Source organism: Rhinoderma darwinii, chromosome 4 (genome assembly GCF_050947455.1).
Source record: "Rhinoderma darwinii isolate aRhiDar2 chromosome 4, aRhiDar2.hap1, whole genome shotgun sequence".
Classification (NCBI taxonomy): Eukaryota; Metazoa; Chordata; class Amphibia; order Anura; family Rhinodermatidae; genus Rhinoderma; species Rhinoderma darwinii.
This window is the reverse complement of record NC_134690.1, coordinates 228,955,806-228,978,943: the sequence shown is the minus strand read 5'-3', so window position 1 is coordinate 228,978,943 and position 23,138 is coordinate 228,955,806. Positions and strand designations below refer to the sequence as shown.

The window sequence follows — 23,138 nt, the reverse complement described above, 5'->3', positions numbered from 1 at the left end:
TAATCGGCGCTTGTTTGCTCCTGTCACACTTAGCTATAGTTGGAGATGAGCGGTCATTACTTCGATCGCTCGTCTCCGTTATCATGTCGGCAGCGCGTCTCCCTATTTACACAGGAAGATGTGCTGCCGACAACGATAATATTTTACTTTTTTAAAATGATACGACCAGCAGATGATCGAGCGTTTGCTCGTTCATCAGCTGATCGCTGCCCTGTTTACACAGGGCAATTATCGGCAACGAGTATTCTATGAACGCTTGTCTGCCCAATAATCGACCAGTGTAAAACCCCCTTTAGTAAATAAGGTGTAACGAATGGTCTTCACCCACATAAATGAATGATTAATCCATTAGATAACCGAGAGGACAATGGTGTCTGTTTAGTTTTATCAGTCATAAGGTTGTTATATGCCCTTTGTTTTGTCTGCTAATTGAGTCTAGAGAGGGATTTCTGGGGTACTTCTATTCCACCTGTAATGTGTCAGTCTCCAGAGCATCTTCCTTAGAAGTCAAGCCCCTCTTTAAAGGGAAGGTGCCATTAATTATTTTTGTTTTTTTATCATATTGCTTTTAGTATAATAACATTTATTTATTTGTGTTCTACTTTTTACTTTTTTCTTACTTTTACTTCTCTATGGGGGCTGCCATTTTTTTTTTCATCTCTGTATGTGTCGATTAACGACACATACAGAGATGGAATACGGCACATACAACCCCATAGAGAATGCGAACGAGAGCCGTTCCATTCTCTGCAGCGTACGCCGTCTGTGTGGGAATGGCACATGCGCCGCTCCCACACAGACCGAAACGAAGATCGTTAGCAGAGCGAAATCCGGCGCCATTTTCATGTGGACCGGAAGCTGCTGCCGGACAGTAAGATGACGACTTCCAGCCGCGGCTTCCAGCCATAAGTTCAAGGAAGTGAAGGCGCAAGGAATAGGAGCGGAGGCGGCAGCAGGAGCAGGTAATTTATGTTTGTGTATGTAATGTGTGTATTATGTTCGTATGTGTTTGTGTTATACTGTCTGCTTAGCACTGTATCTAATCCTCCTACACTGTGCAGTCGCTTAGAAAATGGCGGCACTCAGTGTAGGAGATTTGAAGATTCAACCCCTCCTTCTCCTGGCACTAGCCAGAATAAGGGAGGGGGGATTGTGTCTACCCCAAATTTGCAGCATAAAGCAATGAGGTTGCTTTACCACATTGACCATGCTGCAATTTTGGGAACTGCTCCCTCTAGCCCAGCACACGGAAATGTTATAAATTAGAATCTAATTTATAATATTTCCAGACTTGTGAAAAAATTTAAAAAATTAAAACAATGTGTAATCACTCAAATAATAATTGTTTAACTAAAAAAAAAGAAAAAAAATTCTAGCGACACATTCCCTTTAAGTCATGTACGTACCTGTAATAATGTCCTTCTGACATTTGCCTTTAAGAGGGGATTTCAGCTGCCCAGGGGGCTCGCTGTTATCATCAAGCAAGTTTTAAGCTGTTTTACAACAGTCTGTATCCATAAACCGGGTCATGCTGTACTTAAAGAGACTCTGTCACCAGATTATAAGTGCCCTATTTCCTACATAATCTGATCGGCGAAGTAATATAGATAACCGCAGTGGTTTTATTTTGAAAAACGATAATTTTTGAGCAAGTTAGGAGCAATTTTAGATTTATGCTAATGAGATTCTTAATGACCAACTGGGCGTGTTTTTACTTTTGACCAACTGGGCGTTGTACAGACGAGTGTATGACGCTGACCAATCACTGACCAATCAGCCTCATACACTTCTCATTGTTCCAGGGGACTACTTTAGATGGTCAAACTCAAGATTGCAAATCTAGAGGAGTGCTAAAAAAAATCTATTCTGAGATCAGCAAATTGTTGTGAGTAAATGTAATCACTGGATGATGTTGAAAATTAAAAGGGTGATGTCATGCAAAGCCATCTAGCAGGATGCACAATGATAATTGTGACTACGATTTCGACTTTATTGCAATATCAAATATTCACCCCATGTAAAAATGCATCGTATCCTTGACGGAGCTAAATTCAAACAAGCGGTCGAATTGATGAGTCATATCATCGAAGCGTGTAAAGCCACCATAACACTAAGGCCTCATTCACACGAGCGTATCAGATTCATGCGTGTGAAAAACGCACGTGAATCTGATCCGTGTGATTTGCGAGTGGCATGCGTTATTCATGCGCTCGCAAAGCACATCTTTTTTATGTCAATCGAATTAATGCACAAATCATGTGCAGTGCGTGGTTTTCACGCATCCATAAACTTCAATGGGCGCGTAGGTGCGTGAAAACTCACGCATGTGTGAACGGCCCCATTGAAATTAATGGGTCCGTGTGCTGTGCGTCATTTCCATGCGCAGCACACGGACGATATTCACGTAAAAAGTACATAAATGAGTAGTAGCTGACTGTACAATCTGTTCCATTTCTAAGTATTTGGCTCTACACGGGTAAGCATTTGAGCTAAAAATTTCCTACGTAACAGTCGAAAACATGTAATTTTGTATAGTGGTTAGTGGATATTTTTACAAAATCCGTTTTTTTGCTTCTATCATATCGTCTAGGCTCAGCTGATACCATTATCTTTCATTCAAAGAATACAAGTGCTTCCTTCACAAAGTCGAAATAAACATTAGGGTGATCCATTTAATTAGAGCCAACATAATGAACACCACAAAACATGAATGTTATTTTACATTTCTATTATTCTCTAGGAATAAATAGTGAAAGATACTAGGTTACAGCACTTTAGTCAGCTACTTGTCCTCTGCGGTTGAGTGGAATCAAATGATACAGATACTATTATAGGATAACTGAACAACACAATTCAACAGATGGCCTATCTGAAATCCATGTAGCTTCATAGTGAGCCAGAGCTTTATTATTATTGTCTGAAACAATTGTTCATAGTCACTTCCTCAATAGACCTTAACCTGTAACCTCCCATCAGCCCAATGCATTGCACAATGGAAGTGCACTTCAAACAGACACCAAGCGCACCATTTTCCTTACTACATGCATACAGACATACGCATTAGAGCATTTACTCTGATTAATTGCATCAATGCTTCTGTGATACATAGAACGTGGACAAGTATACAATTATTTGTGTACACCTGGTAACACTGGTTTTCTTCTTCTTGATGTTCATATAATCATTATTCCCATATTGTGGGTAATAAGATGAGGGTTAGAGACAAGTATTAAGAGTGTGAAAGTGCTCAAATATCCCTCTTTCAATCCTCAACCACTAATATTATCTTGCAATCTTTAAAAGGTTTTATATCAATCAATTGATAAAATACTTATGGATTTGCCATTTAGAGATTCTTTCAAAATGTGCCAAAAACAAAATTCTATAAAATTTTACAAAGTCTTCCAATTGATAGCACGAAGTCGAAAACCCAGCATTCAGTTTAAGCTGCCACCAGCGATAAGCGTGGTGGTGGTGGTGGAACGTATAAATACATGCCACCAGCCCTTAAATATAGTGTTTATGTTTTAATACCGTTAACATTTTTTTTTTTAAAGTTTGGAAAAAACTATTAAAAAAATTATAATTTTGAATTGCCATATTGTGATTCCCGTAACTTTTTTACGTTACGGTCTATAGAGCTGTGTAAGGCATCTTTTTGTAAGGGGTAAGGCTGAGCCCGCTCCACACACTGCGGGTGTCAGTTGACCAGGAACGGAGATAACTTGCAACAGCACCATCTAAGCAGAGCGGGGAGCCCGCTGTCACCCCATCACCCCGTCTCACGATTGCAGGGTGCCACTATTTGTCATGGCAGCCTGGGGACCTAATGATGACCCCCAGGTCTGCCATATAAGTGCCCCTATTAAGCACTGACAGAGGAAGAGCTTAATAGGAGATGGTAAAAAGACTTCACACAGATCTATCGACGGATAAATAAAAAAGTTATGGGTCACAGAATATGGCAACACAAAACTTTAACAATTGTTTTTATTTTGTAAAAGTAATAAAACATAAAAACAAAATTCTAAATCTGGTATCGTGATAATCGTATTGACCCTCAGAATAAAGCTAGCATGTCAATTTTACCGCTAGGAGAATGTCGTAAAATGAAAACCCAATGGCGGAATTGATGGTTTTTTTCCATTCAGCCCCACAAATAATTTTGAAAAGTTTCCCAGTACTTTATATGGTACAATAAATGTTGCCACTAAAAACTACAATTTGTCCTGCAAAAATAAAGCCCTCATGCGGCTAGGTCCGGCTATGGCCCTAGAAAGGTGGGAGGTAAAAATGAAAAATGGCCTGGTTCTTAAGGGGTTAAAATATGAATCCACCTTCTACGAGATTTGCCATGTGCCATTCAAATTTATGACACATGGAATTGACACTTTTTCATCATCTGATCTATGTGTGTTGTCAGATTCTCAGCTCAAGCAGTCAAAACCTTAGACTTTCTCTAAATAAAACAAGGTTTAAAGGGGTTATCTGGGACTTTTCAAAATTGGCAGCAGGGCAGGGGATGATATAAAGTAATAATCTATTATATACCCAACTACTGAAGTGCTCCCTGATCCAGCGCAGAGGCCCCGTTCTCCACGGCTCCAGACCCAGAAGCAAATGCAGCGGTCATGTGCCGTTGCAGCTAATCGCTGGCCTTAGCGACGATGCTGCCATGAATCCGTTGATGCCGCAATTGGCTGCAGCGGCACGTGGCCTCTGCAGGAGCTTACCGGGACAGGAGTCTCAGCACTGGAGCGGGTGGCATTTCACTGGGTATCTGCTAGTTGACTATTTTGCACCATACCCTGCCATGCTGACGATTTGAAAAAGTCCCAGATAAAATGTTTAAAAAAATAAAAAATAATATAATAAAAAATACAGTTTAACCTGACAGGCTGTAAACTAGAGTGGAAAATACACATCTGGTCACTGATACCAGATCATGTTTCATATTTTAAAAGCATAAAACCATGAGGTTTATCCAACTGTGACTGACTGTCAGGGAGACCCAAGAGAAAAAGGTGGAAGACCCTCTGGATGACCACATGACAAATGAGAGGTATCGTAGGAGATATCAGGTGCAGAGAAAGACTGTGCCCATAAGGATTAGATATGATTTAAAGGGTTATCTTATAGGACCTGATAGGGCATATGGACGTCATATCACCTACTCGGGACCCCCTACTATTAGAACCGATCTGTAAGAAAACCTGTCTCATCCATGTATTTACATTTTGGACAAAGCAATAATAGGGATGGAAAAAAAACGGTTGACTATAGGAGCCAGTAAGATCACTCCAGCAAAAGTTAGGATCTAGTAGAAAATTTCTAGGTGCATCAGGTACCTGACTCCTGGACAACAGGAACATATGGCAGACAAATAAACAAGTAGACTGAAGTCTTTAATAAAATGCTACTCCAGATCAGACGCTTGACTAGAGTGATGATATCCATGTTTGTATAAGAACATTATAGAGCAGCTTCAGATAATTGGCATGCAATTTACGTGTATTTAACTCTCCTCTTTATGCCTTATTACAGTTGTAACAATTTCCCTTTTACAGAGGCAAAAATTACTTGTGAACTAGTGTTTGGAAAGCTCTGAAATAACATTTGGATTATATGACCGACCGAAATATACCAAACTGTCTGATAAAGAAAAGAAACACACTTAATAGATCTGCCTGGGGCTATAATGTAGTGTTTTGATGCTACACGATTCCAATGCCTTTTGCCTTCGGAGAATAAATTGATTTGTAAAAGCTATCTAATTAATAAAGCAAGAGTCACTTGATGTGCTTGCTTGCCAATTTACTCTCTTTTGATCTAGTCCCCTTACTTATACTGTAAAATTACAGCTCTGTTTCAGAGCAGGAGAAGTAAGCAGAAAAACAATGGGCAACGTGTTCTTGTGATAGTCTTTTTTTTTATGTTTTATTTTTTGTTCTACTATCCCGAATTCATTATACAGTAGAACAAAAGAGAAGGCTACAAATTACCACTAATGGCAGTCTACTAATGAAGAGAATGGAGAAATTTCATTAGCATTTAAGAGAAAAGATTTATTATGACCTAGAGTTGCTTTCTATTATGACTCACTTAACTAAGAAAAAAAGGGAAAAGAAAAATCTAATAGTTAATTTACATGTGTAAGTGCCTGGGACTCTGCTGTCGGCTGATTGGTACAGAGCCACATAATGAATAGCAAATATAAGCATACATAACCAGTAATTAGTGTTGGCACAAAGCATGTCCATCCTGTTAGAAATTTCAATTATTTTTTTTCAAGATTTTTTTTTGTTCCTTAAATTTTCCTTAAAATGTTCCAGGAGGGCATTTTTGTGCTAAAAGAGTTTACTGCTATTAGGGAATATTATTGCCATGAACGGGTGTACTTGGCCTGTAATGATGTTCAGGTAAGGGGGTACATGTCAAAGTAACATCCACATAAATGTCAAGACCTAACTGCCCAGAGCATCACACTGCCTCCCCGCTGGCTTGCCTTCTAGTGCATCCTATTGCCATCTCTTTCCCAGATAACTGACACACACACCCAGCCATCCACATGATGTAAGGAAAACATGATTCATTAGACCAGGCGACCTTAATCCATTGCTCCATGGTCAAGTTCTGATGCTCACGTGCCCATTGTAGGCGCTTTTGGAGGTAGACAGGGGTCAGTATGGGCACTATGACCGGTCTGCAGCTACACAGCCCCAAACGCAGAAAGCTGCAATGTTCTTTCTATCATAGCTAGCATTAACTTATTGAGTAATTTGTGCCGCAGTAGCTCCTCTGTGGGATCTGACCAGATGGGCTACCTTCACTCCTCACGCGCATGACCCGGTCGCCAGTTCACCGGTTGTCCTTTCTTGGACCACTTTTGGTAGTTGCTAAACATTGCATACCAGGAACAACCCACAACACCTGTAGTTTTGGAGATGCTCTGACCCATTCATCTAGTCATCACAATTTGACCCTTTTTAAAGTCACTCAGATCCTTAGGGCGGATTCACACGAACGTGATTTACGTCCGTGCAGCCCGCGTGGTTTTCACGCGGGTCGCACGGACCTATGCAAGTCTATGGGGCAGTGCAGACGGTCCGTGATTTTTGAGCAGCGTGAGTCCGCTGCGTAAAACTCACGACATGTTCTATATTTGAGCATTTTTCGCACATCACGCACCCATTGAAGTCAATGGGTGCGTGAAAATCACGCATGCCCCACGGAAGCACTTCCGTGGGACAAGCGTTATTCGCGTAACAGCAGTAAAAGAATGAATTTAAACAGAAAAGCACCATGTGCTTTTCTGTTTACAAACATCCAAACGGAGTGTCATAATGATGGCGGCTGCGTGAAAAGCACGCAGCCGCGCACCATATGAACATGACACACGGAGCTGTCACGCTGCTGCCACGCGCGCAAAACGCTCACGTTCGTGTGAATCCGCCCTTAGGCTCGTCCATTTTTCCTGCTTCCAACACATCAACTTCAATAACTTACTTTTCATTGCCGCCTAATATATCCCACCCCTTGTCAGGTGCCATTGTAACGACATAATTAACGGTATTCACTTCACCTGTCAGTGGTTTTAATGTTATGATTTAATGGTGTATGAACCCGATTAGAAGTAATTTGTCTGAGCAATTCCTCATGGCAGAAAAGATGTATGGCATCTAGCAGTATATAAATCTGAATGCAGGGCTTTAATTTAATCTGATTTGTTCAAAGTCTTAATACAAATGAGTAGGGATGCACGATGCATCGAAACTTCGATACTGTGCATCCCCAAACGGTTCGATACCATTGTTTCACGTATTCCGATACTAAGCTGTGCCCCTGCACAGCTCAGTATTGTAATATATGAATGTATGAGAGCTGGGCTACGGCCGTGTAATACAGTCATTGCCCCGCTCCTGACAAGTGCTCATTAGTGCAGCACTGGCCGCATCTCCTCATGCTGACCGCGCGCGCACTTATGTCAGGATGACTATTACACAGCCACAGCCCCGCTCTATATCGGCGGAGGTCAGAGAAACCTCTTATCTCCACCGCTATTCCCCCGAATGCTGTGATCAAAGCTGACTGCAGCATTCAGGAGAAAATGAGAAGGGGGGAACGCCCCTTGGATCGCGTCACAGGGAATTCCTGATGGCGCGATCGAGGGCCATACCATATATGGCAAGACAGCCCAGGGTCTATTGAAGGACCCCAGGGCTGTCTTACCATATTTCCTGTTAGGGCATACTTAGGTATGTCCTAACAACTGCCTGTGTACTATACGTATACAGGCTAATATACTGGCATATATCTGATATATGCCGGTACATTAAAGTTTAAAAATAAAGTAAAAACATAAAGTAATATGAAATTTTAAAAAAATACACATTTACCTTTTTTTACAATAAACATTAAAATAAGTCTCAATACATAAAAGATACACATATTCGGTATTGGCGCGGCCGTAATAACCTGCAGAACATTTTTTTTGCGTCATTTATGATGTGTACGCTGTAAAAAAAATAAAATAAAAACTTTTCACTTATTAATGTGAGGCACGAGGTGTGATGAATTTAACCTCCATGTGCCTCACATTAATAGTAATTAACCCCATTATGTATCTCACACATTAAACCATTATGACTGAGAAACATAATGGGGTTAATTACTATTAATGTGAGGCACATGGAGGTTAAATTCATCATCATACCTCACGCCTCACATCAGAAAATGGAAGAACTTTTTTTTTTAGCACTGTTGGCAAAGTATCGTTTTGGTATCGAAATCGCAATACTACACAAAGTATCGTTATCGAAGTCCAAATTCTGGTATCGTGACATCCCTATAAATGAGTACTTCATTTTAACGAATTTAAAAAGAAAAAATTGTGACTAGGGTGGTTAAAAGTCCTTCTGTGAAGCTGTGGGCTGCATATGAGGTGTTAAGAATATATTAACCTGGCCACCACATTAGAGGAACAGGCATCAAACAGTTTATCGCTACTTACTTGAAACTCGTCAAAGCATAGAAGACAGGCTTCTTCGCTTATTTCCTCAGCAATTGGGGCAATAGGGTCATAGGATTTAGCCATGAACCCTGCCTTCCTTTTTGGTAAGGTTTTTTTGAGTCTGTGTATTCCTAAACATATACAGACAATATATTTAATACACACTACGCATACTTGCATTTTTAAACGTAATGCTGAGAATTTAAAAATATCTTAAAAATATATATAAAAAAACTGTAATTATGAAATAAGAAAAGTATACAATTGTACAGTCTCAATTTTAAGCAATGAGTGTCACATAAAAGATAATGACAATTTTAACTGATAAATTTTGCATTAAGAAACAAAGAAGCAATAGTTTCTGACTGATATCCGTCTATTACATGGGAATTTTATGGGACATGGTAGATAATTTTAACATGCCTCTGCATACAGTTGTTAATGGAATATTATACCATGTAGACCACAGCTTCTTAATCTTTTTCTACTGGGGCCTCACCAGGCAGAATGTGGTAATTAATACCGATGCCTCACTATTGTTTGTAGTCCATGCCAAAATCGTAAAAACTTACCTCAATCTAATTTGTCTCCTACACCCAGTAAAACATTGTTATATGCACAAAAGGCCCCCACTATTTTCCTAAAAAAAGATATTGGTGCAATCATAGAAAGGACTGTGCAGAATAAATTCATGTCAATATTGGCTCTCAAGCTAAACTTCACCGAGAACTGGGGGGGGGGGGGGGGGGGACACCCAGACCATGAAGCATTGATTTAGACCGTAAGGTCCTATGTGGGTAATGCAAGTACTCCAAAGTTCATACACTGAATGGCCACTTAGAGACACCCATCTAGTAGCACACTGGACCTCCTTTGGCCTTTAGACCTGCAGCAATTTGTAGTGGCAGAGATTCCGCCGGGTGATAAAATTGTACTGCAAAATTATTTGCCCATGCAGACAGGATAATTTCACACAGTTGCCGCTAAAGTGTTCTTCTGCCAAAGGATAAACAGCTGCCAAGAAAAGGTTAACTTGATCGTCCACAATGCTTAGGTAAGCCCACCAGCCCGAACAGTTGACACTTGATAGGAAGGGTTCATCGATTCATGTTGCTCGCGCCAAATTCTGATTCTTCTTTTAGCATGTTGCAACAGAATTCTAGATTCATCTCACGAGGCGATGCTTTTCCACTGCTTAGTGATCCAATTTTTGTGCTCTTTTGCCCACGGGAGTCTTGCTTTTCTAGTTCCCTTTGACAACAATTGCACTCGAACTAGTCGACTGCTGTTATAGCCTATCCGTACTAAAGAACAACAAGTTGTACGTTCACACACATTACCTTTTTCACTGCAATTTCCTTGACTGTGCACCCTCCTGTCCGTCAGATAAATTCTTGACATCCTCCTCTGACCCATTTGAGGAAGAGTTGTTGATGTTCACAGGATCCTCTTTCACTGAATGGTTTTTCCTCGATTTCGGCATACTATTACCGTTGCATCAGAAAACCTCACAAGGTTGGCAATTTTGGTAAATACTGGCCCCGGCTAGTCTAGCACTGATGACTAGAGATGAGCGAACCGGGACAACCGAACCCGGTTTCGGTCCGAACATCGCGAAAAGTTCGGTTCACAGCGAATCCGAACTTCACCGGGTTCGGCCGAACACATTTTGACCGAACCCGGGCGGGCAGAAAAAACATTACAAAAATATTATACTAATCGGCAGCCACTTGTCTCTATCAATCACTGATAGAGAAAAGAGGCTGCTGATTAAAAATAAAATAAAAAGCATTTCATACGTACCCGGTCGTTGTCTTGGTGACGAGTCCCTCTTCTTCCTCCAGTCCGACCTTCTTTCCTGACGCGGCAGCCAGTGGTTGGCTGCAGCGGCAGCCCGTGGTTGGCTGCAGCGGCCGCGGCAGCCCGTGATTGGCTGCAGCGGCCGCGGCAGCCCGTGATTGGCTGCCGCGGCAGCCCGTGATTGGCTGCCGCGGCAGCCCGTGATTGGCTGCCGCGGCAGCCCGTGATTGGCTGCAGCGGCCGCGGCAGCCCGTGATTGGCTGCAGCGGCCGCGGCAGCCCGTGATTGGCTGCAGCGGCCGCGGCAGCCCGTGATTGGCTGCAGCGGCCGCGGCAGCCCGTGATTGGCTGCAGAGGCGGTCACGTGACATGCGTGACCGCCACTACAGCCTGTGATTGGCTGCAGCGGCGACATGGATGAAACGTCATCGCTAGAGGCCGGACAGGAGGAATGTAAGTATGAACGTATTTATTATTTTTTTTTATTTCATTTACATTTTATTTTCCGCGCGCCGAGCATGGTACTGTGAAGGTTGCTGAAAGAGTTAGTGCAGCCAATTAACTCTTTCAGCACCCTGGACAGTACCATGCTCGGCGCACAGAAATTACAGGTTCGGTCAGAACTAGTTCGGTCCGATTCGAACTTTTTCGTGAAATTCGGCGAACCAGCCGAACCAAGCTTTTCATAAGTTCGCTCATCTCTACTGATGACCATGCTTTTCTTCAAAGTAGCTCAGATCGCTCTTTTCCTATTCTAATTTGGATTCAAACTGAAACTGATCCACCGAAAACCTGCTCAATTGATTTTTGCTGCACTCCTGGACCACTAGTTTTCTCAAAGGGAGGCTCCAATCGTGAAAGGGCAAGTTTCTCTAATACAGTGGCCATTCAGTGTAAATCTCTCTATATGATAACAAAAAAAAAGTTAGGATCATTATCTGAAAAGGAAATGCACCTAGAAACCAGAAGGTCAAAAACTTATACCAGGCAAACACATGAGATCGCTATCTCTCCAGAAAGGGTAACAACCCGTATAACAGCTTATCTCCCGGTTTAACCCCTTAAGGACGCAGCCTAGTTTGGGCCTTAAGGCTCAGAGCCCATTTTTCAAATCTGACATATTTCAGTTTATGTGGTAATAACGTCGGAATGCTTAAACCTATCCAAGCGATTCTGAGATTGTTTTCTCGTGACACTTTGGGCTTCATGTTCGTGGTAAAATTTGGTCGATATATTCAGTCTTTATTTGTGAAAAATTGCAATATTTAGAGAAAATTTACAAAAAATAGCATTTTTTAGAATTTAAATGCATCTGCTTGAAAAACAGACGGTTATACCACCCAAAATAGTTACTAGTTCACATTTCCCATATGTCTACTTTAGATTGGCATAGTTTTTTGAACATTATTTTATTTTTCTTGGACGTTACAAGGTTTAGAACATAAACAGCAATTTCTCATATTCTTAAGAAAATTTCAAAAGCCTTTTTTTGAAGGTGCCAGTTCAGTTCTGAAGTGGATTTGAGGGGCCTATGTATTAGAAACCCCCATAAAACACCCCATTTTAAAAACTAGACCCCTCAAAGTATTCAAAACAGCATATAGAAAGTTTTTTAACCCTTCAGGCATTTCACAGGAATTAAAGCAAAGTGGAAATGAAATTTGCAAATTTCATTTTTTCTGCTGAATTTCAATTTTATTCAATTTTTTTTTAGTAACAGAGAAGGTTTTACCAGAGAAACACTACTAAATATGTATTGTCCAGATTCTGCAGTTTTTAGAAATGTCCCACATGTGGCCCTACTGCGCTCGTGGACTAAAACACAAGCCCTAGAAGCAAAGAAGCACCTAGTGCATTTTGAGGCCTCTTTTTTATTAGAATATATTTTAGGCAGCATGCCAGGTTTGAAGAGGCGTTGAGGTATCAAAACAATGGAAACCCACCAGAAGTGACCCCATTTTGGAAATTACACCCCTCAAGGAATTCATTTATGGTTTTTGTTATCATTTTGACCGCACAGTTTTTTCACAGCACCTATTTGAATTGGGCTGTGAAATGAAAAAAATGATATTTTTTCCAATAAAATGTCATTTTTGATCAAATTTTCTTATTTTCACAGGGAACAACATACCCCATTTTGTTGCCCAATTTGTCCTTAGTGCGGCAATACCCCATTTGTGGTGATAAACTGCCGTTTGGGCCCATGGGAGGGCTCAGAAGGAAAGGAGCGCTATGTGTTTGTTGGAGTCCAGATTTTGCTGGATTGGTTTTCGGGTGCCATGTCGCATTTGCAGAGCCCCAGAGGTATCAAAGCAATGGAAACCCACCCGAAGTGACCCCATTTTGGAAACTACACCCCTCAAGGAATTCATTTATGGTTTTTGTTATCATTTTGACCGCACAGGTTTTTCACAGCACCTATTTGAATTGGGCTGTGAAATGAAAAAAATTATATTATTTCCAATAAGATGTCATTTTTGATCAAAATTTCTTATTTTCACAAGGAACAACATACCCCATTTTGTTGCCCAATTTGTCCTTAGTGCGGCAATACCCCATTTGTGGTGATAAACTGCCCTTTGGGCCCATGGGAGGGCTCAGAAGGAAAGGACCACCATTTGGCCTACTGGAGCTTTTCTGGTGCTAAGTCATGTGTGCAGAAGCCCCTGAGGTACCAGTACAGTTGAAACCCCCGAGAAGTGACCCCATTTTAAAAACTACACCCCTTAAGACATTCATCTAGACGTGTAGTGAGCATTTTGACCCCACAGGTACTGTGTAAAAGATAATGCGCAGCAGATGGTGCAGTGTGAGATTTGCAATTTTATATATGTATATGCCATTTCAGTGTCCAATATAGTGTGCCCAGCATGCGCCACCGGAGATATACACCCCTTAAATTGTAATGTGGGTTCTCCTGGGTACGACAATACCCTACATGTGGCTGTTATCAGCTGCCTGGGCATACGGCAGGGCTCAGAAGGGAAAGATGAGGGGGGTAAGCTGTGCGGAGTGCATCAGGGTAAATTAAAAATCAAGGGATGTATGATACATTTTAAAACAATCTTTTATACAGAGCCCTGGTTTTTCGGGACACGTGTCACATTGGTATATTGTGTTCTTCCTTATCCCCCTCTTATAGCAGACTCTGCACCTCTTTTGACTCTTTCCCTTTCCACCGGTTTGGGGACCTTCTCCTGGAAAGTGTTGCCCTGGTACGATGCGTGTGGCCTCGCTTCCAGAAGTACTGGGTGCCCCCCCTTCCTGGTCCCTAAAGATTAGATCTTGAAATTCCAGGAAAGTTCCCCTCTGGCCTGCACATCGACGTAGCACATACGCATTGTACAAAGCCATCTGTATGATGTGCCCGGCCAGCTTCTTATACCACACCGCATGGCGCTGTAGGGCTTCAGGACTTGATTTGACAAGTCCATCCCTCCCATGTACCTATTGTAGTCCAGGATGCAGTCTGGTTTGGGGGTGGCCTTTCCTTCATATATCCTAAACCTGTAGGTATACCCTGATGCACTCTCGCACAGCTTATACATCTTCACGCCATACCTTGCCCTCTTACCTGGCAGGTACTGGCGGAATTGAACCCTCCCTTTAAAATGTACCAGGGACTCATCAATAGAAAAACACTTCTCGGGGGTGTATGCTTGGGAAAACCGGGCACTGGAACGGTCTAATAGGGGTCTCCGTTTATACAAACGGTCAAAACTGGGGTCATCTCGGAGTGGGCACGGCTCATTATCAGTATAATGTAAGAAGCGAAGTATTGCCTCATTTATTTATTTTTTTAGGTTCCAGTTCATTTCTGAAGTTGCTTTGAGGGGCCCATATATTAGAAACCCCTATCAAACACCCCATTTTAGAAACTAGACCCCTCAAAGTATTCACAACAGCATTTAGAAAGTTTATGAACCCTTTAGGTGTTTCACAGAAATTTAGAGCAAAGTAGAGGTGAAATTTACTCTTTTTATACCATTTTTTTTATAACACAAAAGGATTTATCAGAGAAACGCAACTCAATACTTATTGCCCAGATTCTGCAGTTTAGAGAAATATCCCCCATGTGGCTCTCGGGCGGTAATGGACTGAAGCACCGGCCTCCGAAGCAAAGGAGCACCTAGCGGATTTTGAGCCCTCTTTTTTATTAGGCACCATGTCCGGTTTGAAGAGGTCTTGTGGTGCCAAAACATTGGAAACCCCCCAAAAGTGACCCCAATTTGGAAACTAGACCCCTTGAGGAATCCATTGTAGTTTTCTTGGGGTGCATGCGGCTTTTTGATCAGTTTTTATTCCATTTTTAGGTGGCGTGGTGACTAATAAACAGCAATTCTACTATTGTTTTTGTATACTTTTTTTTTTACAGCGTTCACCGTGCGCTATAAATGACATATTCACTTTATTCTGCGGGGCGATACGATCACGGCGATACCAGATGTTTATAGGTTTTTTTTATGTCTTATGGCGTTTGCACAATAAAATACGTTTTGTAAACAATCATTCACTTTTTGTGTTACCTTATTCTAAGAGCCAGAACGTTTTTATTTTTCAAGCAATAAAGCCGTGCGAGGACTTATTTTTTGCGTAACGAACTGTATTTTCCATCAGTACCATTTTTAGGTACATGCGACTTTTTGATCTCTTTTTATTCCATTTTTTGGGAGGTGAAGTGACCAAACAATTGTGATTGTGGTACGGTTTATTAATATTTTTTTTTACGGCGTTCACCGTGCGGGATAAATAACAAAATAATTTTGTAGCTCAGGCCGTTACGGACGCGGCGATACCAATTATGTATAGTTTATTTGTTTGTTTATATATTTTTATTAATAATAAAGGACTGATAAGGGAAAAAGTGGGACTTTTACTTTTATTACTTTTAAAACTTTTATTTTCTTATTTTTACACATCTTTTTTTAACTTTTTTTTTACTTTATTACTTTGTCCCACTAGGGGACATGAGGGCAGGAGGCCCTGATCGCTATTCTAATACACTGCACTACATGCGTAGTGCAGTGTATTAGAACTGTCAGCTACTCACTGACAGCAAGCATAGTGGGTCCTGACGTTGTCAGGACCCACTAGGCTTCCGTCTATGGCATAGCCGGACGCCATTGTTTGGTGTCCGGTTGCCATAGTCACCATCGCCGGCCGCTATCGCGTAGCAGGCCGGCGATGGCAGCTTAACCCCTAAAAAGCCGCGATCTCTATAGAACGCGGCTTTTAAGGGGTTAATCAGCGGGGACACAGCGATCGGTCCCCGCTGTAGGAGCTGTGACAGCTGCTGAACAAGACAGCAGTGTCACAGCTCCTGTATGTGTCGGGAGGACGGCCGAAACGGCCGTTACTCCCGAGACGTACTATTACGGCATGGAGCGCGAACGATACAGCTGCCATGACGTAATAGTACGTCAAGGAGCGGGAAGGGGTTAAATCCAACTCGCCCCATTCTTCTTTCCTCAGACATCGGCCATTGGGGGACAGTCTCGGGGCCCCACCATACACATTAGATCAACGGCCTATCTCGCTGAAAGCAGTGGATTTGGACAAATGTTATCTTTTTTTGTTTTACCAGTTATACACATTCAAGCAATAAAAAACTACCAATATCATGTTCATAAATGTATGATATATATATATTTATTTCAGAATGGTAAATTTAACATAAAAAATATTCAATAGATCTTATTTTACAAGAAAAAATATAAATAAATGGAATATAACAAAGAGAGAGATTATATAGAAATTCTCTACACATCTTAAACACCCAGAAAGACTAAAACGAGTTCCGATTAGTCTTTTTGGCTTCCTATGGCAATTTTATACACATCTATACTTAAAACTATTTTCTCAGTGCCGATGTTTGCATCTGTTATTCATACATGCCTTAATATAATTTGTCATTTGAATACTATAAATAGAATTCTAAGAAGGCAACTCTGAAAGTTTCTATATGGAAATCCTTCTTGAAAGAAAAATCCTCCTCGACCAATTTTTACATTGATCAAATAGACGCTGATGTGGTCAATGATAATGGAAGATGAGAAATTGTCCATCATACTTCTAGACAAAAATGCCATTGGCCATAGGCAGGACATGTGTGCATGACATACAGTCCCTGCTTGGCGTTCGTGGTCACCACGGCATTACTCTATCATGCGTCCAGAACACTATTAGTGCTGGGATTTGTTATAATTTTTTCAATATGTATCTAAGCACTTCTGATGAGGCAGGGATAATATAAGCGGATGAAACGCATTGAGAAGGAAGTCAGGAATGCAGGAATGTCACTAATGTGGGAGCCAATTCTGAAAATGTATCATATAATAAATGAATACTAGGGAGAAAGAGGACAGAATAAGTCTGAGGCATTGTAGTAAAAGAAAAAGAGACTGTTAGCAAGAAGGAGAAAATTATCTTCTTGCATTTGTCAGCTCTAGTTCTACCAGACTTTTCTTTCACCCCTCCTTCTATTCTCTTATTATTAGAACTACAGTGAATGATGAATCGTAGTCCCTATTAGGATTTGTTTTTAAAGCTTGCAGGTAATGGCGTGAATACATTTTAAAATAATGATATAATTAATAAAAGTTATATATTATTTAATTTTGAAGGAATTTTTTCCAATTTTTATTACGGTCTAATATAGTTTGCAGATTGCAATTTAACGTCCAATATATGACCCAACAATACTCACAGATGAGACTTTATTTCCTCCATTATGTAGTTAATGCAGACTACTGTCTTTATTACAACTCATCTGTCCTTGATATAATAATCCTATGTAATGAATTAGTTGCACGCTTTATTTGTAAGATACAATGAACACAGAACATAAAAAAATGGAAATAAATGGCATGGGAGGAAAAAAATTGAATTCTGATTACTTACTTTCATGTACATCAAGCATAAATCCATGGAAGTGCACTCGCTTTTTCTGGTCAACTTCAACATGTGCAAAAAACATGTCCATTACCATAGTCTTGCCAGTACCTTAAACGATGAGAAACATGAATGTATTAGTATTTTCGTAGAATTAGTATGCGATTGATCCTTATTCCACAAATAAACTACCTGAAGAACTCCAAGACCCAATCCGGCAGATGGCCTGAACTGTGCTAGTGTACAGCCTGAGCTATAACCATTGTGGTAGTCAATGTCGGACTGGGTTTTCTCGGGCCTACCAGAGGGAGTGATTCTGAAGGCCCACCTTCTATCCATACAAAACATAAGCATGTCCAGTTTTAATTGCATCAATAAGGTCAAATACGTTCTTTGTGAATCAACCCATAAGAAATAGACCCTAGTGTTAAGTGATTGGCTAGAAAGTTAGCTCCCAATGAGTTGACTTCTGCTGCACCTTTTTTCGGCCAATTATTGGGTCAGAGCCTGGGCCTACTTCCTCTGGAGAGCCAGGCCATCTATTTATCTCTTTACTAGTACTAAAACACTAAGTGAGACTGAAAGCTGTAGGCAAAAATATATTAACTAATATCCTCAGTGGTAAAAAATAGCAGTACAGCGTTTGGTATACAATAAACTAAAGAGCAAAATTGTGCCATGTAAAATTGTATTTGGTTGCTTGGCTGGACCACCAAATGGCTTTATCCCTATAATATTTATTCAGATACGTTAACACACGTCTGGCCACTTTTAAAATTGACTGATAACACAATGGATAAACTACTGTTTTACAGCTTTGGTATTTCTGTTGTTCTGCTCAGTCAAAGGAACAGAAAAATGAAAATACCGGAAGCGCTGGTTCCGTTGTATGAAACATAGGCGCCCAACGGAAGCCATTAAAGGGGTTTTCCCTTGAGGGACATTTATGACATATCCACAGCGAGCTACGCTGTTTTCGTAACTCCCGACCATATAACCACGAAGTGGCCGGGAGTCAGCGAGATCAGACAAAGCTAGAATGGGGTTTAGGGGACCCAGTTCTATAGATAGGTGCGGGTCCCAGAGATGGGACCCGCATCTAGCTGACATTTATGACCTATCCTGTGGATAAGTCATAAATGTCTCTCATGGGAAAACCCCTTTAACTTTAATAGGTTCCGTCAGGTTTCCGTCAGGGTGTCTATGGTTTTACCGGTTAAAATAACGCAGCAGGCTGCACTAGTGTTTCTGTCATTTTCAGCTGAACCTGTAACGGAGCCTCCAATGTAAATGTTAAAAGGACCCTTAGTCAATTGTCAGACATAGGGTGCATACTTAAAGCATAGTAAAAAATAATCACTACTTAGACAGTTGTATATCTACATTAGATGTAGTGCAGCCAGAAATTTTGAGTCTAATTTGATTATTTTGGGTCACTTTCTGTTGTTTTTTTTAATAAATGTATTACTTTTTCTTCTATGCGGAGTGGGCTTGTCCTGGTGTATCGTTTGCTCTTGCTTTGGTGAAGCTTTATGCTGCCTGGTCCTACACATGCAGGTGTCTCCCCACTTCTGTTTGTCGCTTTAGTGTAGTTTTTAGTAAATGGGAAAACAACAAATGTGTCTTATTGTTGGACCTAGCGTGCAAATTTTCTTTATTGTTGTGTAGAAAATGAATAAGTTGTTGTAAACATTTTTAGACCAACAGCAAAATTCAAGAAACTACTACAGTTTTTAGAAGAATTTAGTGCTTTATTTTTTGTTTGGTTTTTCAACCTGGATGACTGGAACAGGTATGATATTATGGGAGCAATGTGATCAATGGTTATCAATCTGTGTGAACTATTAGGGGGGATTCACACGAGCGTGATTTGGCAGTGTGCAGGCCGCGTGGTTTTCGCGCGGCACGCAATGCCCTATAGAAGTCTATGGGGCAGTACACACAGTCCGTGTATTTTGCGCAGCGTTTGTTCGCTGAGCAAAATACGCGACAGGTTCAATAACTCTGCGTATTTCACGCATCACGCACCCATTGAAGTCAATGTGTGCGTGAAAACCAGGCAGGTCGCACGGAAGCACTTCCGTGCGAACCGACTGAAATAGCGCACGAGCTGTCAAAAGGATGAATGGAAACAAAAAAGCACCACGTGCTTTTCTGTTTCTAAGCATCCAAACGGAGTGTCTTTGCGAGGAGCGAACCCCGACAACCGAAGCTAACTTCACCGGGTTCGGCCAAACTCAGCAAAAAAATTTCCGGTCCGCGACGTCGGGAGACATTCACTGTGCATGGTGCTGAAAGAGTTAAACTGTTTCAGCACCATGGACAGTGACTTGCGATCCCAAAATACATGAACCTGTAAAAAAACCCGAAGTTCTAACTTACCGATTACTCCTGTCTCCTTCCTGCAGTCCGACCTCCCGGGATGACACTTCAGTTCAAGTGACAGCTCCAGCCAATCACAGGCCAAGCACAGGATGCAGCCAATCACAGGCTGCAGCGGTCACTTGGACTGCCGCGTCATCCAGGGAGGTGGGGCCCGATGTCAAGAGAGGCCCCACCAAGGACGCGTCACCAAGGCAACGCCCGGGAAGTTCTCGGTAAGTAGGAACTTTATCTTTTTTTTTTACAGGTTTTTCGCTGTTGTGTTCGGCATTCACTGTCGAGGGTGCTGAAAGATTTAGCTCTTTCAGCACCTTGGACAGTGACGGGCGTCGACAAGCCTCATCTCTATGATGCCGGCTGCGCGAAAATCACGCAGCCGCGCATCAGACACGCATGACACACGCAGCTGTCAAATGGTTTTTGCGCTCGCAAAACGCCGCGTTGTTTGCGCGCGCAAAAACGCAACGTTCGTGTGAATCTGCCCTTATTGCAACACTGATGGCTAAATGTATTCATTAGATGGAACTGGATTATTTTCATGACATTGTACGTTTCTGGGGAAATATACAATGGTACTTGTCATTTGCCTGTTTATGAGATGGGAAGGATTTATGGGGACAATTAATATTTATTTAAAAGCATCACTTACCAACATCTCCGAAGACATACAACCCTTTTTGAGGTTTTCGTCGAGTGAAAAGCTAGAACAAGAAAAATGCATAAAGCATATATGTAAGCATATTATGCGTATATTTATTCTACTAATTCTGCTGTTTATCAGTAACATGTTATAATACAAAATTCTTAGTAACTAGAAGCCTTCTGTATTTTTTTTTTGTGATTCAACATAAGTCTAGGTTCACACCACATTTGAGGCATTACAGACATATACCTCTTTTGGCATACGTCTTTGCTATAAGAAGTTTATGGGCACGTTAAGACGTATATGTCGGAAGCATTAACTGAAAAGTACGCTGAAAGTAATACTCCAGAGTAAATTTAGCCTAAGCTTTAAAGGGGGTTTTCCCATAATCAATATTTATCTATTCATCACCTATCCACGGGATAGGTGATAAATATCTGATCAGTAGGGGTCCGACAGCTGGGACCCCCACCGATCACGAAAACGGCGTACCTTGCCGTTCCTGGGAGCCCCATAGGAATGAAGCGGTAGTGCGCATGATCGGACACTGCACTATTCATTTTTATGGGGTTTCCGAAGATATCACTCGGCAGCCTCATAGAAATGAATGGAGCAGCGGTCGAGCATGCGCACTACCTCTACATTCCTATGGGGCTTCCAGGAACACAAAGTAACCCCATTCTCGTGATAGGACGGGGTCCCAGCTGTCGGACTCCCACTGATCAAATATATATTGCCTATCCCGTGAATAGGTGATAAATAATGATTATGGGAAAACCCCTTTAAGTTTATTTTGCTGTACAGATGCATCCAGGATCTGCTCCAGTTTATTCTACTCATGTCAGTTTCTATTGCTTTATACATCTATATTATTAACCACTTAATGACCACTGATACGCCTTTTTACGGTGGTCATTAAGGGGCCTTATTCTAGGCTACCGCCTTTTCACAGTGGCCTAATCAGGAGTCCTGCATGGGTGTCCCGTGCAGGCTGGAGTGGTTGCTCGGCTGTCTAACGACAGCCGGGCTCATGCTCCAACGGTAGAGATCGAAGTTTCCTTCGACCGCAACCATTTAACCCCTCAGATGCCGCGGTCATTAGTGACCGCTGCATCCGTGTAGTTTACACAGTGAGAGAGCTCCCTCTGTCACCCATCGGCAACCCGCAAATGCGACCGCGGGCCGCCGATGTGTTGCCATGGCAGCCGGGAGCCTAACAAAGGCCCCCAGGCCTGCACTAGCTATATGCCTATTAGGCCGTGCCAAAAGCATGGCCTAATAGATTGCCTGCCAGTTTTATAGTGACAGGCAATAATGCTATGGTATACAAAGTATACCAAAGCATTATATAAGCGATCAAAAGATCGCACAGTGAAGTCCCTAGTGGGACTGAAAAAATAATTAATGTGAAATAAACATTATTAATAAAGCTACACAGAAACCTGATTTTATTTAGTAAAAGTGTAAAAAATAAATAAAAACGACACATATCTGGTATCGCTGCGACCGTAATGACCCAAACAATAAGGTTAGCATATTATTTAAACCGCAAGGTGAATGCTGTAAAAAAAGATATGCAACAAAACAACAGCAAAATCGCACATTTTTTTTCCCATTTCCCCCCCAAAAAATAATAATAGAAGTTAATCAATAAGTCCCATGTACTCAAAAATTGTAGAAATGAAGCCCCGCAAAAAACAAACCCTCATATCGGGACGTCGACAGAACAATAAAAAAAAGTTATGGCTCTTGGAAAGCGGCGATGCAAAATAAAATTATTTTAGTTCAAAAGTGTTTTTATTCTGCAAATGTAGTAGTAAAACATATAAAAACTATATGTTTGGTATCGTTGTAATCGTACTGACCCATACAATAAAAGTAGCATATTTATGGCGAATGGTGAACGGCGTAAATTTAAAATGCATAGAACAATGGCTAAACTGCAGGGGGTTTTTTTTTATACCCCCCCCCAATAAAAAAAGTTAATAAAAGTTATTCAAATAAAATTCTATACACCCCAAAATGGTGCCATTGAAAAATACAACTCATCCCACAAAAAACAAGCCCTCATACAAAGACGTCGACGGGAAAATATAAAAGTTATAGCACTTTGAATGTGACGATGGACAAACTAAAAAAATTGCTTGGTCATTAAGGCCCAGAATGCATGCAGGGGAAAGGGGTTAAACATAGTAAACAGCACTACATAAATAGAAATGACATACAAATTAACATTATGAATATGGTTATATATGTGCCTGAATAGTGTGTTATAGATCAGGAGAACATGATAACAATCATATTTATTTTTGCAGGAAACTGTACAAACGAAGGCTGTAATTATTGCAGTAACTCGTCACTTATTCTGCGACCTCCAGGGGCGTAGCTAGGGGGGGCAAGCGGGGCATGTGCC

General features: G+C 41.3%; 1 protein-coding gene across 1 annotated transcript in view; it reads right to left on the bottom strand.

The window, feature by feature from the left end:
- AFG1L (AFG1 like ATPase) overlaps positions 1-23,138 on the bottom strand; it is a 109,414-nt gene that overhangs the window by 41,058 nt on the left and 45,218 nt on the right. Inside the window, exons 3-5 of the mRNA XM_075862245.1 lie at positions 20,732-20,783; positions 17,710-17,811; positions 9,011-9,141 (exon numbers count right to left, since the gene is read on the bottom strand). Coding sequence (XP_075718360.1) covers positions 9,011-9,141; positions 17,710-17,811; positions 20,732-20,783 — 285 coding nt within the window. The remainder of the gene's footprint in view (positions 1-9,010; positions 9,142-17,709; positions 17,812-20,731; positions 20,784-23,138) is intronic.